General features: G+C 42.2%; 1 protein-coding gene across 3 annotated transcripts in view; it reads left to right on the forward strand.

Annotated features, from left to right (window-relative positions):
• The window catches only part of NCK2 (NCK adaptor protein 2), a 74,435-nt gene that overhangs the window by 47,443 nt on the left and 11,859 nt on the right, over window positions 1–15,133 (forward strand). For 2 of the 3 annotated variants that reach the window (XM_081858257.1, XM_081858258.1), the window contains one exon: window positions 1,393–1,634. In XM_081858257.1, the coding sequence (XP_081714383.1) occupies window positions 1,409–1,634 (226 nt within the window). In that variant the 5' untranslated portion in view covers window positions 1,393–1,408. Of the gene's footprint in view, window positions 1–737; window positions 1,150–1,392; window positions 1,635–15,133 lie in introns of those variants that run through there. The other variant, XM_081858259.1, reaches the window with a different exon arrangement.

The raw sequence follows: 15,133 nt of genomic DNA on the forward strand, positions 1-15,133 counted from the left end.
AAATGTTTTGCATTGTTTTTTTGGTAGAGGATTAGGAGTGCAGAATTCTGAGAGAGGGCGAGGGTCAAAGGTTCTACATGCTGACTAGCTGTATAGTAAAGAAATTGTAATGAGCTATCCTAGCTGGGGAAAACCAATTGTAACATGAATGGGGTGGGGATTTCTATGTTCTCATTAGCATTCTCGGCTCTTGTGATTTATGTGTTCCTTCTCAGATGAAGGAAAACAAACAAAAGAAATCACTGGGTTAAAGCTGACCAAAAGTCCAGAGGTTGCACTATTATCAATTTACGATGGGGCGGAAGGTTTACAGGCTATGAAGGACTTGCTCACAGATTTATTGACAGCTGCATGAATTATTATAGCTGGGAAGTGGAAGGGGCAAGGTGAATATAAAATGGAAGAATGGTATAAAGAGGTGTGGGATATAGCTATTAATGATAAATTAACATGTACCATTAAGGTAAATGGGGAATATGCAGGAGAAATGATTTTGAGGAGATATGGAGGGTGTTTGTAGAATTTGTACTGTTGAAACGGAAAGGGGTCAAACCATCTCAAGAGGTTTTGAAATTTTGGGAGGCTGGATAGTTACAATGGAATGGTCTCGGGGATGGGGTGCACATTTTTATTATTATTTATTGATGATTATTACTTTGTCAAAATTGGGGGGGGGGGAGAAAACAAACAAAATTTTGGATTTTGGATCAGGATAGTAATTCTGGAGCATTTTAAGTCATTGTATTGTTTTAAAAGGGAACATTAGCAGCCGATTAAAACTTACCCAAGAATGACAACAGGTTCATTCAAGAAGTGGACAGTCAAGGATGGGCAATCATATTAGAGAAGTTCAGCAAAATATTTCATCCACACTCATTGTTCAGGTTAGATTTCAAGTAGTATATTATGGGAGTTCCATTAAAACAAAAATGACTGGTTTTGCCGTTCTTAAGTTGTATTTCCTTTCACTCTGCATCTCATTGTCTTGATTCTAATCTTCACATCCTCCTGAAGCTTATAATCTCTTCTCCCCTAAAATGAAACTAAATTTCCAGCACCTGAAGTGAATTGCAGCCCAACAAATTGGATGCAGTGTGATGCAAAACCTTGAGGCAGGATCATTAAGTAGTCAGCTTGTGTGGTGGCAAGGTAAATTTCGGCTTAGACTGTGCCACATGCGCACAATGTTGTTGGAAGTGGATCAGAAAAAGGGTGAGGGGCTGATCTGGACCTATTCTACGGGAATGTGGTTTAGTGCTGCATCAGAAACACAGCGGTTTTGCTCTGCAAGGATGTTCTTACTTTTTAAAGTTTGCTCTATGTTTTCAATCTTCAATGGTGAAACGGAGAAGTATGTGCAGTTTTTCAATGAATGTATTTGTTTCATGACAGAGGGACTCCATGAAAGATGACAGAAGAAGTTATTGTTATAGCAAAGTGGGATTACACTGCACAACAGGACCAAGAACTTGACATAAAGAAGAATGAACGCCTCTGGCTGTTAGATGATTCCAAAACATGGTGGAGGGTAAGAAACGCAGCCAACAAAACAGGATATGTGCCATCAAATTATGTTGAGAGGAAGAACAGCTTGAAGAAGGGTTCCTTGGTTAAAAATCTGAAAGACACATTGGGTAAGTCCTTTTGGAGTCTTGCATTAATTCTTTTCAGAAACCAATTATGTTAAAACGCCTGTAGGGCGAACATCATGTCAGCATTGCATATGAAAAGGAGTGTGGATATTTGCTCTTAATTCAGAGCTCATAATTTTAAGCAGCAGAGAATTTGTTTTTGTAAGAAGCTATTTTTGTATTATCAAGAGGAAATGCAAGTAGAGAGAAATTTTTCTTTTGTCCTTAATCTGTTTATCAGATTTTCGTAAGAATGCACACGCCACACTCCCTGTTTTTCCCTACAAAAACAAAGACTTTAAAGTATGTCAAGTGTACTGGTAGCGCCAACACTTTGGATTGTGTTTTTTGTTGGTATACTTGTGTCGAGTCGTGCATGTGGGCAGTTGTTGTGAAATTTACAAAAGCTTTTATCTCTTAATGGCCTTTATTTTTTAATTTCTCATGGGGACTTCACTGATTAAAGAAGAATGACTGGTGATCCTGTTTTCATGGTAACTTTCAATTTGTTAGACTCGTCTGAAACTTTTGAGTGGTATTAGACTAAGTTATACTTGGGCCCATTAATGTCTGTAGGTCTATTCTATCTTAGGCGTGCTCATTACATTCAGTGAGTCTACTCTGAGTTGAACTGCCTTGAATACCACTCTATCTCTTCCCCAGCTACCTCCGTGTGGTGCAGCCTGTGGGCTCCTTTGTTTTATAGCATGCTGAATTTTCTCTAGTCTTGTACCAAAATGATGGCAAGAGTTGAATGATCTCCATTTATCCTCCAATTGCTACATCGGGAATTTCTTTCCTTAAAATTCTCATGTTACACTTTTTGTTCTACTTTAACCAAAAGTGGCATTTGCTCAATTTTATGTGATCGTCAAAGAAGCCGAGCAGTTCTTGCTTTGTACTTTGAGGATAAATATTGTGTCTCTGAGTCAGAGGTTTTCAACCTTTTTGGAGTCCACGACTCCCTTGACCAACTACATTCTGCAGCACCCCTGTGGGGCCCAGGAGCCCAGTTATGTCACCCCTTGCCTGCAGAGCTGGCAGCCCCTCACCCTTTTTTGAACACCCTCCCTTGTGGAGTGTTTCCTCAGCCTCATCTCCTTGAGAACCCTCTGGGCAGCCGCTGCTGCCACCCCTGGTCTCTGAACTTCTCCCCACAACCTTAGTTGAGAGGAGACATAAGAGGGCATCAGAAGAGGGATGGAAGGAAAGAGGTGCAGGGGCCAGTGTTTCTTGCAGCACCTCTGACCACCCTTCACGGCACCCTGGTTGAAAATCACTCCTCTAAGTGATGCCTGTTTCCCTGTCTTTTATAATCCCATACCTTTTGTTTGTGTGTTCCTTCCCCTCCATGTTTCTATATTTATTACTACCATTTAGTTGCTGCTATGTTTTGTCCTTTGCCGAATTCAGTTACTGCCTACTGGAGACCTAATTTTTTATCTTTACATGAGTGAGCAGAAATGCAAATCTGTGGTGGGAGAGGTGGTGCATTTCATGTGATTATTTGCGAATATGTACCAGAAGCACATAGTCTTTCTCTCTCATGAGGGATTTCTTATTTATGATGCAACCCCTTTGCTTGCTTTAAGTGTGCTAGACTGAGTTGCCAAACTTACACAGTTTCCTGATACCATTTTGCCGTGTTCCTCCACTTCCACTTCACATAATTGGCTGTGATTGGCAGAATGGAAAAGTAGACAGGATAATGATGCTGGGGTAATGATAATAAGTTTTCCTAGTTCCCCCAATAAATTTAAGTGAATCTTTTCATCATACAATACAATTTTAAAAAAAACTAATCTAAATTGAAAGCAAAAACAAAGATGAACAAAGAAAATAGAAGGCCCTCACTCAAAGGTAGATCTCAGTACTTTTCTCACTGAGAAGTGGGTGGATCCTCTCACCTGGGAGCTTTTTTTTCTTCTCCCAGCCCTCTCACCTTAGGAAATCTTCCCTTCCCTGCCTCTCACACAGGGTCCTTCACCAGCCAGCCATCAACGTTAATGTGCGTACGATCTTGTAAAGATGGTGCTCCTATCTTCCTTGTAAGAATTCACCATGCCCCAGCATCTACCAATAAAAATATGTGTTTAAAAAGTGTCCTTTTGATGACACAAAGCAAGAGTTTTTACCAGTTAAGATATCATTCCCAACCCCCATGCCCCTGCCTGGTATTTCTGTGAACCAGCTTAATTTTGCCTGTTGATAGTGAGACAAAAACCACATCATGATCCAGCTCTAGCCCTAGTAAAGTAAAGGTAAAGGGACCCCTGACCATTAGGTCCACTCGTGGCTGACTTTGGGGTTGCGGCGCTCATCTTGCTTTATTGGTTGAGGGAGCCGGCCTACAGCTTCCGGGTCATGTGGCCAGTTTGACTAGGCCGCTTCTGGCGAACCAGAGCAGCGCACGGAAACGCCATTTACCTTCCTGCCGGAGCGGTACCTGTTTATCTACTTGCACTTTGATGTGCTTTTGAACTGCTAGGTTGGCAGGAGCAGGGACTGAGCAACGGGAGCTCACCCTGTCACGGGGATTCGAATCGCTGACCTTCTGATCGGCAAGTCCTAGGCTCTGTGGTTTAACCCACAGCCCCACCCTCATCTAGCCCCTGTCTAGCCCTAGTAGTAGGTAGCTATTAATCTGGAATGGGGATACATATCCTGCCCACCTCAAAATGCTCACTCACACAGTCCAGCAGGGCCTGGGTGAGAACTCCATTGTAGATGTGCAACCGAGTGTGAATTTGTATCAGAACAGAGACGTGTTTTTTTAGGTTAGAGTGTCTTGCGTGAAGTGTGATTAAAGCCTTGTCAATCAAAGGTCTTGACTTCATGTTCCATTTAATGAAAATGAGGCTGTATATCTTTGAAGGCAGTAAGGCTTCAGACACATGGTTCTGATGTATAATTAGATGCTGATGTAACAGAACACATTGTGCTGTTTGGTGTTTTGATTGTAGTTGCTGATAGTAGTTTAAACAGAAAAACCGAGCAAATGCCGGAATTAACAGCATTTGCCCAATAGCGAAGATTTGTTTACCTCTTTATAGCAGCATAGCTTCTTTTCCTTTTTCACTCTCAGTTCATTTCCTGAAAATTTGACCAAAAAAATTAAAAGGCACATTTATCCCAATGCTCACCAAAGCATGTGTATGTAAATTGATAATATATAGCACCAAAAAGAGTACTGTGTATTCATTCAAGCAACGTACAAATTATTTATAAACCATGGCTTCATCAATTTTAGATGTTTTTTTTTTCAATGAATTGGCAATGATAATTTCAAAAAAATAAAAAGTGAACTTTTACCTTATCTTAATAAATGTGATGGGACGCGGTGGCGCTGTGGGTTAAACCACAGAGCCTAGGACTTGCCGATCAGAAGGTCAGCGGTTCGAATCCCTGCAACGGGTGAGCTCCCGTTGCTCGGTCCCTGCTCTTGCCAACCTAGCAGTTCGAAAGCATGTCAAAGTGCAAGTATATAAATAGGTACCGCTCCGGCGGGAAGGTTAATGGCGTTTCTGTGCGCCGCTCTGGTTCGCCAGAAGCAGCTTAGTCATGCTGGCCACATGACCTGAAAGCTGTACGCCGGCTCCCTCGGCCTATAGAGCAAGATGAGCGCCGCAACCCCAGAGTCAGCCACGACTGGACCTAATGTTCCTTTACCTTTACCTAATATATGTGATGGGAGATCCATGATTAGGATCTACTCTGTTTTCTTTTTAAAAAGAATAATGGCTGCTTGGTCCCTGAATTGGATTGGCACTGGCAAAGGATGCCAGTCTTCTTCCCCACCTGCCCTCCATGCCAGTTAATAGCTAGGCTAGCAGAAGGAAGACCACGAAGTGAGGGAAGGTTTAATCGCTTCCTGCAGTCCCTACCATGTTAAGGTCTTATTTGGTTCTTAATATAATTATTTGGGTTGTTTTTGTTTTTTAATGGAGATCCTAATGGATCACATGTATTTGCGTCTTTAAGAAATGTGAAGAAGGGCAGCAAGACACAAGGAATGATAAAAATGGCAAGGCTCCATCCGTTGACCTGTGTTCCTGCCCACTTCACTGTCTCCCTCCAGCTCAGCCACATTCAAGATAGGTTTAGCTTCTAGGGCAGCGAATTCTGTAATGGGTAGGTCAGCCATGGAAAGTTCCTCTTTATGTGCACTTGCCATTTAGGTCTAAATGCTTTATAGGTCAAATCTAAGTTTCATGAATTGTGCCTGGAAGCCAGAGTTTCAGCGTGTCAATACTGTGTGCTCGCAATGACCTCTCTGGTTAGAAGGCCCAACACATTTATCACTAGCTTCAGCCTTGCTCAAAATGTATTTATAGCCTTGAGTTCATGAGGGCATGAATGACAATTGCTTGATATGAATTTTGAAAGCTAGATAGTGTCGGTGAAGATTGCTCCTGGCTTTCTGCACTCTAAAATCTTGACCGTAGGTTTTGTCAGATGTTGTGACAGTAAAATACAACAATTAACCGTACCTGAAACACTTTGGAGATATTTTTTTTTTAAAAAAAAAATTGTCCAGAATTTGTTTCTAATTTTTGCTGTGAAGTCTTGATAATAGGACGGCGCTGCCTTTTAATAGCACTTAAATGCACCAATACACTGAGTATGGTGATTATTTCAGCAATATTTGGATTTGGTAGCACAGATATTCACAGTTCTTGTCTTTACAGTTTTATGATTGTTTGAAGCCACCGTAAATATGCCGCATGCCTGTTGCTTGGTTTTTCTTTTCTTTTTCTTTTTTCACTTAGCTTCCTGTTTGTTTGAAAGTTTGCTGGAAACTGTCAGTTATTTCCTTTTTTGAAGCAACGTGCTTTTGTTAGCAGCCAGGATGCCTCAGGTGCCAGCCCTCCCCATTTCACCACCAAAGGAAATGTAGCATTTGTTCAGATGTTGGCTTTGTTGTCTGAGGACTTTCACTAAGCTATAGGGCTTTTTTATCCTGTTATGTGCACTCACCTCTTTTTAAGTCTCGGTTTGCATGGCCATTTCTGTCTGGAGTTAATAGGATTGTGACCAAATGTTTACAAATAACTCTTGAGCCTACAGCCTTACTTAAATTTGAGGGTCCTCCGTTTTGTACACAGTTTATTAGCCTTTTTAGTTCAAAACCACCCATTTATTTTTATTGGTCGATTGGTTTTTGTGGGCCAGTTTCCAAGGTGTCCAGAAGAAACGGTTCTGATATCTGGTTTCAGGTACAGAAATAAATCGGGATTCTTGTTTTCCAATTGATTTTGAGAGCTGCTTCACACTAGATACTGGCATTATTAAATTGCATGCATGCATGGATAGATATCAGTCAATAGGTACAGCATGCAGTAATTCATTTGCTTATTTCTAAAATTTGTTCCTATCCTTCAATAGTCAAGAAGCCTGAGATTGTACATCCCCTGACATTAGCTCAGGCACAACAACAACAACAACAACAACAACAATAACAACAGGCCCACCATTTACTTTGGGGTCCAAAGATGGAGTGTTACAGTTGCTTAAATTACAATATCATAGAATTGTAGAATTGGACGGGACCACATGGGTCATCTAGTCCAATCCCATGCAATCTAGGAATCTCTTTGGCCAATGTGGGGCTCAAACCCACAACCCTGAGAGTAAGAGTCTCATGCTCCACCAACTGAGCTAACCCAGCTTTATGGAGCTAAAACAATTGGAAGTGAATTACTCACAAGAGTAGGGTGGGTCCTATCTATTGATATGCTCTCAAAGCCCGGGTAAAGAGCTTGTGGTGGAAACTGCGTAATGTTGATGCCAAGCACACCTGTGAGGAGGAGGGAAGTGTACAATTTCGGGGCTGCCACAGAGAAGGCTCTCTCTTCAATAGTCTTTAATGACACTGCTGCATCATAAGCTATCAGCTGCTGATCCACACGCATGTATTTATCGAGTTCTATCTCGGGAAAGGATAAGCATAGATTACACAACTCTCTAGTAAGCAATTGTCGAATGGAGTGATATCAGAATGAAGATTTTGAGCTGGTTCACACAGCTGGTTTTTACCCAACTGGTTTGTCTCATCATGCAAACCATTGACTATGGTTTGTTGTTGGTCTGTGAACTGTGGCGTGTCCTAATATGGCATGTCGTCAGCACGGCTGCAAGAACAGTGTAGAAACAAAAATCACGCTCAAGTCTAAGTGACTTTCAGTGGTGCTTTGCCTGAAGAACTTCCTCCTAACTCTGCTTGGCGAGGAGCTCTTTCCCACCCCACTCTTCTACCTCCCCATCCTCACAAGAAACAGCTTTGCATTGCAGGTGCCATGCTGCCAAGGAGAGGAAAACCTAAAGCAGGCATAGCTCACTACTTCTTACTAACATCCGTAGAGGGATAAATAGCAAAGCAATGAAGTTTAATGAACAGGATATAATGATATTCCAACTTAACCTTATTAAATGGTAGCAACAATTTATACGTGCAGTCATCTGGAAGAAATAAAATCAGGCATTCACATGGATAAAACTGAGAAAGTTTTAAAAATGCGGAACATGTGCAGTCCTGTGTATACTTTTAGATATGGGGTTGCCAGACCCATAGTAGAATTAGAGTGAAAACCTTTCAGCTCAGCCCCTGCCTCTCAACCCTGCCTCACACGGTTGTTGCAGAGATTAAATGAGGAAGGGGATAACCATGTACACCATGTTTTTGGCAAAATAGGTGCGATATAAATGATGGCGATGATGATAATGATACAATCCTTCTTTGGCAATCACTTGTAGCCGAGTAAGATTGTCTTCCATAAACACAGCTTTAACAGTGGTGAGTCCGTGGAGACCAATTCTGGATCTACACTTCCTTCCACAGTAGGGACGTAGGTTTCCGGGTGGGAGTTGATCACGGTGAGGATTTGCCAGATGTGCCTTTGTCTTAGCCAGTGTGGTGCAGTGGTTAAGAGCGGTAGACTCGTAATCTGGAGAACCGGGTTTGCGTCTCCGCTCCTCCACATGCAGCTGCTGGGTGACCTTGGGCCAATCATGCTTCTCTGAAGTCTCTCAGCCTCACTCACCTCATAGAGTGTTTGTTGTGGGGGGAGGAAGGGAAAGGAGAATGTTAGCCGCTTTGAGACTCCTTCGGGTAGTGATAAAGCGGGATATCAAATCCAAACTCTTCTTCTTCTTAGCACGTTTCTCCCTTTCGTCCTGAGTTTGAGCATCTTCAAAACCGATGACACCTTTGGTAAAGGCTGTTCTCTAGTTGGAGTGCTTGCAGGCCTGTGTTTCCGAGGGAGATATAATATCATCTCCCTGGAAAAAAGGAACCAGCAGATGTGCCATCATGAGAGTCCATGGCTCTCAGCAGATGGCATCCTAGAGAATAAGAGCAGAATTCTGGTCATCTGAAGAGCACTCAGTGTTCATTGACCTCTGAATCTTGCCACACATGCAGAGGGACTAGCACATTGGTCTCACCAAGATATATCATTTCTGCCTGGCTCAACAAGGAGATGTGCCCGTGGAGTTACCACTGCAGTGCCACCTACTGTTAGAAGAAAATGAATGTTTGCAAGAAGGTCACCACTCACAAGCACTTGGGAGTGGAACCTAGGGTGGTCCTCTATATTGTGGTTTTTGGCATCGGTGTCTCTGACCAGCATCGGTGGAATAGACCCAGATCAGTACCGTGACTATATCCAGACCAGACTCCAGCTGCCCCAGGAACATGTCACTCACTAAGGCCTTCCCTACAAATTGGCTCTCGGGCCGTGAGTAGAGGAAAGAAATGGTCACTATAGCTGATGCCGCTGTTCAGGAAACGTCTGGTCCTGCCGGCTCCACTTCAAGCAAAGAGGCAACACACCTACTGCCAGTGTGTTCCTATCCCCCCTAAGCCCAACTGAACTTTACTCTCCCAGCATAACTTCGCACCCAACTCATGAGAAAAGAGAGTTCTAACAATTCCCTTCTCACCCTTCCCCCACACTTATAAGGCAAGAATCACACACAGCAACATGAGTTAGTCCTAGAAGAGGTGCCATTAACCAATGCACAGAGGACAGCAAGGCTGAGGAACAGGAAGAAGACTGTGATTGTGTACAGATCACAAAGAACTTAGCAAATGTTGCTGCAGACGCAGGAAATAGGGCAGTCAGAGCTCTTTTTATGAGCTGGACAAATGTGAAGCTGAGCACAGATTTCAGGACAGACAAGTTTCAGCCTGGTGCATGAGGCATGTCAGTACAAGTCTTTGGTGAACAGATGGACACAGCTACGAGGCAGTCAGATGCTGCTTTTGGGTGGTGCATCGCCAAGAGGGCCCAACATTAAATGTTGTGTTGTAGCTGCTATGTGAACGATGGAAGGTGAGGCAGGAATCTGCTTTTAGATCAACGAAGTTGTGATATGACATTAAATCAGCCTGATTTACACAGATAGCAACATGTTAAATCTGGGACTTCTCCTCTGCCTGTTCCAGCTTTTGTTTCTTGTATGTGTGTCCCTGTGCCCCCTACAACCAGATGCAGTAAAAGCCCTGCAGAAAATAATAAAGAGATGATTAAGCATGCCAGTCTCTCGATCGCTCTGTATGGTAGTTAATGATGACATTTTTGGAAGTTATGGTTGCCTGATATAAAACACGCAACTCTATTTATGGAGTGTAGCATGATAAACTGTCAAATACTGAATACCATATGCAAACAGCTTTTTGAAGAATTTCTAAGCGACTTTTCCCTGGCTGAGGTTACATAAGGTAATTCTCTCTTTCCGCATCTAAGCTCAGAATAGTGGTCTGGCTATTGAAACTGCTCTCCCTCATGCACCACAAGTTCTCTTTCCATTTTAATTTTTGTTTGTCTAAAATAGTATAATAAAGTAAGCCTAATAATTCAAGCAAGCCTAGGACAATTGTTCCCGATTATTTTTTTTAACAAAGCCAGCAAAATGCCTTCAGTCATGGGGAGAATATAGAATGAAGGAATGGTTGCTGGAAGATATGTCTATTTCAGGGGGAGAAAAGAGAGAAAATTTCTTCTGCAGCAGAGAAATATTGGGCCATTTGGCTTCTCTGTCTATGGAACCCAGGCTACTTTATTTTGGGCATGATAAACAAGATTTGCTACCACATGCAGAGCACCACTTCTTGAAATGGGAGCTAAACTTGGTAATCCCAGTTCCTTAGTGGGAGCGATTTTGCTTCCTCTCCCCCTTCAAAAAAAGAGTCCTGTCAATTGCAGCCTGTTTCAAATAGGTTTCATGGGACGAAACAAACTGGAGAATTCAGCCTGATTCTGTCTGTGTATTATTTGCCCTTTACTCCTTGCAGAGTTGAAGATGTTACTGAAGGTGGGGTTTTTTTTAAGAATAACAATTGGACATACTTACCTATTCCATTGACATCTTGTGCCTTTAAAGAGATTAAATGCCCTTTGAGTCATTCCCTACTTTCCCCTGTAAAAGCATTAACCAGAGACAAAAAGACGACTCCTGATATCAACTGTTAAAAATAGGACACAATAGGTGATGTGTTCTGCTTCTTATCGTTCAAATTATGACCATTTCTATTGTCAACCAAATAGCAGACATTTACTTTTCCAAATGGCATAGAAAAACTGTTCTGTCCAGTAACTTCTGTCTATGTCTTCAGGAAACTTAGAGTATAATTGTGTCCATGTTTACTCAGAAGTATACCAGTGGTAAGGGTGGGTAGGACTGTAGACTTAGTGTTGCAAGTAAGTGACTGGTATGAAAGCCTGGTTTATACATGTTTCTAACAAGGGAGCAAAACAGAAACTGCCAATTTCACAACTGTTCCATTAAGTAGTTGATGCTTTGCCACAAAAGCTGTGTGAGCCAACTGGCCCATTTTTTTTCTGAGGGGAGGGAGGCATTATGTTGTCGTTTAGCCATGTCCGACTCTTCGTGACCCCATGGACCAGAGCACGCCAGGCACTCCTGTCTTCCACTGCCTCCCGCAGTTTGGTCAAACTCATGCTGGTAGCTTCGAGAACACTGTCCAACCATCTCGTCTTCTGTCGTCCCCTTCTCCTTGTGCCCTCCATCTTTCCCAACATCAGGGTCTTTTCCAGGGAGTCATCTCTTCTAATGAGGTGGCCAAAATATTGGAGCCTCAGCTTCAGGATCTGTCCTTCCAGTGAGCACTCAGGGCTGATTTCCTTCAGAATGGATAGGTTTGATCTTCTTGCAGTCCATGGGACTCTCAAGAGTCTCCTCCAGCACCATAATTCAAAAGCATCAATTCTTCGGCGATCAGCCTTCTTTATGGTCCAGCTCTCACTTCCATACATCGGAGTAATTATACTCCTGAGAAGTAGAATCACTCTGCTTAAAATATTGTCAGCATATAACACTTTATTTGCTACCCCAAAGATGGGAAATACCTCAGCAAGAGCTATGCAAAAACCATCCATGCACTTTTCAGCTGCAAGCATGCACTTTTTTCTGGATACAATTGCATTTGCAGAATTGGAGGCTTTGAACATTTCTAAAGCAGGGCTTGCAGTTCAGCTGCACATTACACGTTGCTTCGTGGAATACGGAGTTTATATTTGTCTTTAGTCCTGTCGGGATTGCGAAAGTGCCGCCAACTGCGGGGACGACGACCCCATCACCCAAACTTATTTTTGAAAGAAATCTGTGGAGAAAAGGGAAGGCGAAACTTGAGTGGAGTTACTAAGAATTAAATATAGGGCTTTGTTTCTGTGGAAAATAGCATTTCGTGTTTGGAGCCAGCCTTGCCAATTACTGAAATGTGTCCCCCTCCCCGAACAGCTTTCTGCCTTAAAACAGTTCCCCACCCCTTCTCCTAATGGCTGGACAATGCTGGGAAACGAATGGGGGACTGTGGTCCAGCTGTGGTTTTTGATACCATACCATCTAGTGATTATAAGTTTCTGAATTGGCTCTGTGATTTGGAAGTTTGGGGCATGGTGATATAGTTGTTCCATTCTTAACTTGCAGGGCTGTTTCCAGTAGGGATTTTTTTGCTTCATTCCCTGCTTGACGCTTCTGCTGTGGGGTACCCTCAACTTGTCATTTGTACTTTCAGAGATGTGGGGGTTTGGCTGACATCAGAATTAGGTGAAGTGCTGGAAGTCTGGACTTTGTAAAAAAACAAAACAAAACTGGATGATGGTCAGTAATGGGAAACTCAGGTCTAACAACGTGAAGTTTCTGTGGGTAAACAGTTCAAAGATTCAGAGAGATGGTATTCCACCTGTTTGTGATGGCTGTGCACTTCTCATGGACCAAGTTTGCAAATTGGGGTGTTCCTTGAGCCGGTTTTGTTGCTGGGTGCCCAAGTATAAAGTACCTTTTACTGATTTCCTTTTAGCTGTTTCTTTTGGGAATTTTACGTATTGAATTGCATTTGGGGAAAGTCTATTCCTAATCACCATATTCGGCAAATAACTTTTGCAATTAACTGACAGTACCGACTTGTATGACCCAAAACTATGACTCAATAATAAAACAGCTGGCCAGCCTTTCTCCTATATAACAGATAGGTTAACAGAAGAGCCACTGCTTTCAGCATTTCTGTTCCTTCATCCAGAGAATACCAAGAGTTTAAATTGCTGAAATGAAGTAACTAATCAGCAGAGCCTGTGAATGTGCAAAAACATGTGAAGGCTTGGTATAAACCTGCTTTCATTGCAAATCGAGTGTTGCAAACTATAATTAGAAAATGGCAGAAGTCTGCAGAAACAGGTATCTTTATCTTCTGCCAAAATATATGGAATGAACAGTACAGATTTCTTCATAGTGCTGAATGTTGCCAGCTATGTCAGTGCTGCTGAGATGTGTTTGTTTGTTTGTTTGTTTGTTTGTTTGTTTGTTTGTTTTGGGGGGTAATTGATCAGGAGGCACTGACTCTCGACCAGTGTTAGAAACTCCGATATATAAGCTAGGTGCCAAATGGCTCCTTAAACCAGGGTTACGGTCGCCAAAACTGAATGTCTAGCTGCCATTTGGGGACCAGACGGCTCAAAAGTCCTATTTTTCAGTACAACTTTTTGGTTCCTGAAATTCGTTCTGATTGGGCAGATAAAATACCATGGATAGAATTCTACTGGATGTGTTGCTAGTGTGTGAAAACAGTCAAGATCCAAGGATCCCCAGGCATGTATCTCCAGATGGTGGAGATGGCAGGCACATCATGGCGCCCGAGCATCTTCACTTGGTTACAAGTGGTTGATAGCCAGGTGCAAAATGCACCTGGCAAATTTTGAATGGTGCTCCTGACAGCAACCCATTTCAGATATTATGACTCCTGAATGCCAAATTCTGAACCAGTATTGTAATGTATTTGAAACTTTATTCGTAAGAAGATTCAGTACTAAGAAACATAATTTGTTATAAGCTTTCATGAATTTTTATTGAATGCATCTGCTCCCAGTTCAGTTAAATGTTAACCTTTTATTTGTAATACAGAAGCAAACATGGTCATGGGCTGCATTCCCTTCCATGACAGTATGTGGTTCCAACAGAGCTGACCAGATTCCCACCATGGTCCTTGCTGTATGCTAGGCCTCTGGTTCTTAACTCTTGCTCTGCTTGTCATAACGTTGAGCATTTTGCTAGTATTGCATAAATCTTTACAAGCAGTGAGTTTCCTTCCTTCTCTTCCATGTTGAAAAGTTGAAAAAGTACCGTAGTTCTCACAGTGGTCAAATGTTTGCAGATGTCGAGGCATTTAATAGAAGGTAGGTTGCAATCTTCAATTCAAGCATTATTTCACTATTGAATTGTTAGTTACTGGAACATATCAAGTGCCTTGTTTTGTTGAAATTGGTTCATGGGTTTTTGTTGTTGGTTTAGGCTGGTTCCTGATGTTAATTGCACTCTCTCACTGTTGTTAGAAGGGACTTATTATAAATATTTGGAAATCTTAATTGCTAGAAGTGTACATTGAAGTGGAAAATGGCTTAGTCACTGCCATTGAATGCGGAAATAATGAGGTCATTAACCTGAGATATGTACTTTGTCCAATTACTACCCATTCTCTTGATAGTAATATCTCTCCAGTTACCATCTTTGGTTCCTTTTAATAGTGCTGTGTATGTTGATACACAAGACATTGTTCAGTGGCAGTCGGGAAGTTTTCATCATAGATCAGACCGTGGCCAGCTTCTACTGCAGACTGAAGTACTGTTTTCCTGCAATTGTATCACACACCACAATAGCTTGGTTTCTTTGCTGTCACTTTGCCAGCTTGCATGGCCACTGACTTTTAGGCTAGAGGGAAGTATTTAGTTACAGTTCTTTAGATAAGCACACAGAAAGATGGGAAAGGGAGTTAGCTGTGGAACGTATCGGGAGGAATCACTGACATTTTCCTCATTTAGTTAATGTGACACTTGAAGCTCCGTAGATTAATTTGACAAGCATCCTTGTGTGTCATTCCCAGCCACCCCATTCCTCCTGCTGCAGTTTCAACTTGGGTTTGGTACAGCAGATTTTTGTTTATGCCATTTAGGTGAATAATCTGCCAGAATGCATCAGGTATGTTCAGC

The sequence above is a fragment of the Podarcis erhardii genome (genome assembly GCF_964252035.2).
Source record: "Podarcis erhardii genome assembly, chromosome: 4".
In the NCBI taxonomy this organism is placed as follows: domain Eukaryota; kingdom Metazoa; phylum Chordata; class Lepidosauria; order Squamata; family Lacertidae; genus Podarcis; species Podarcis erhardii.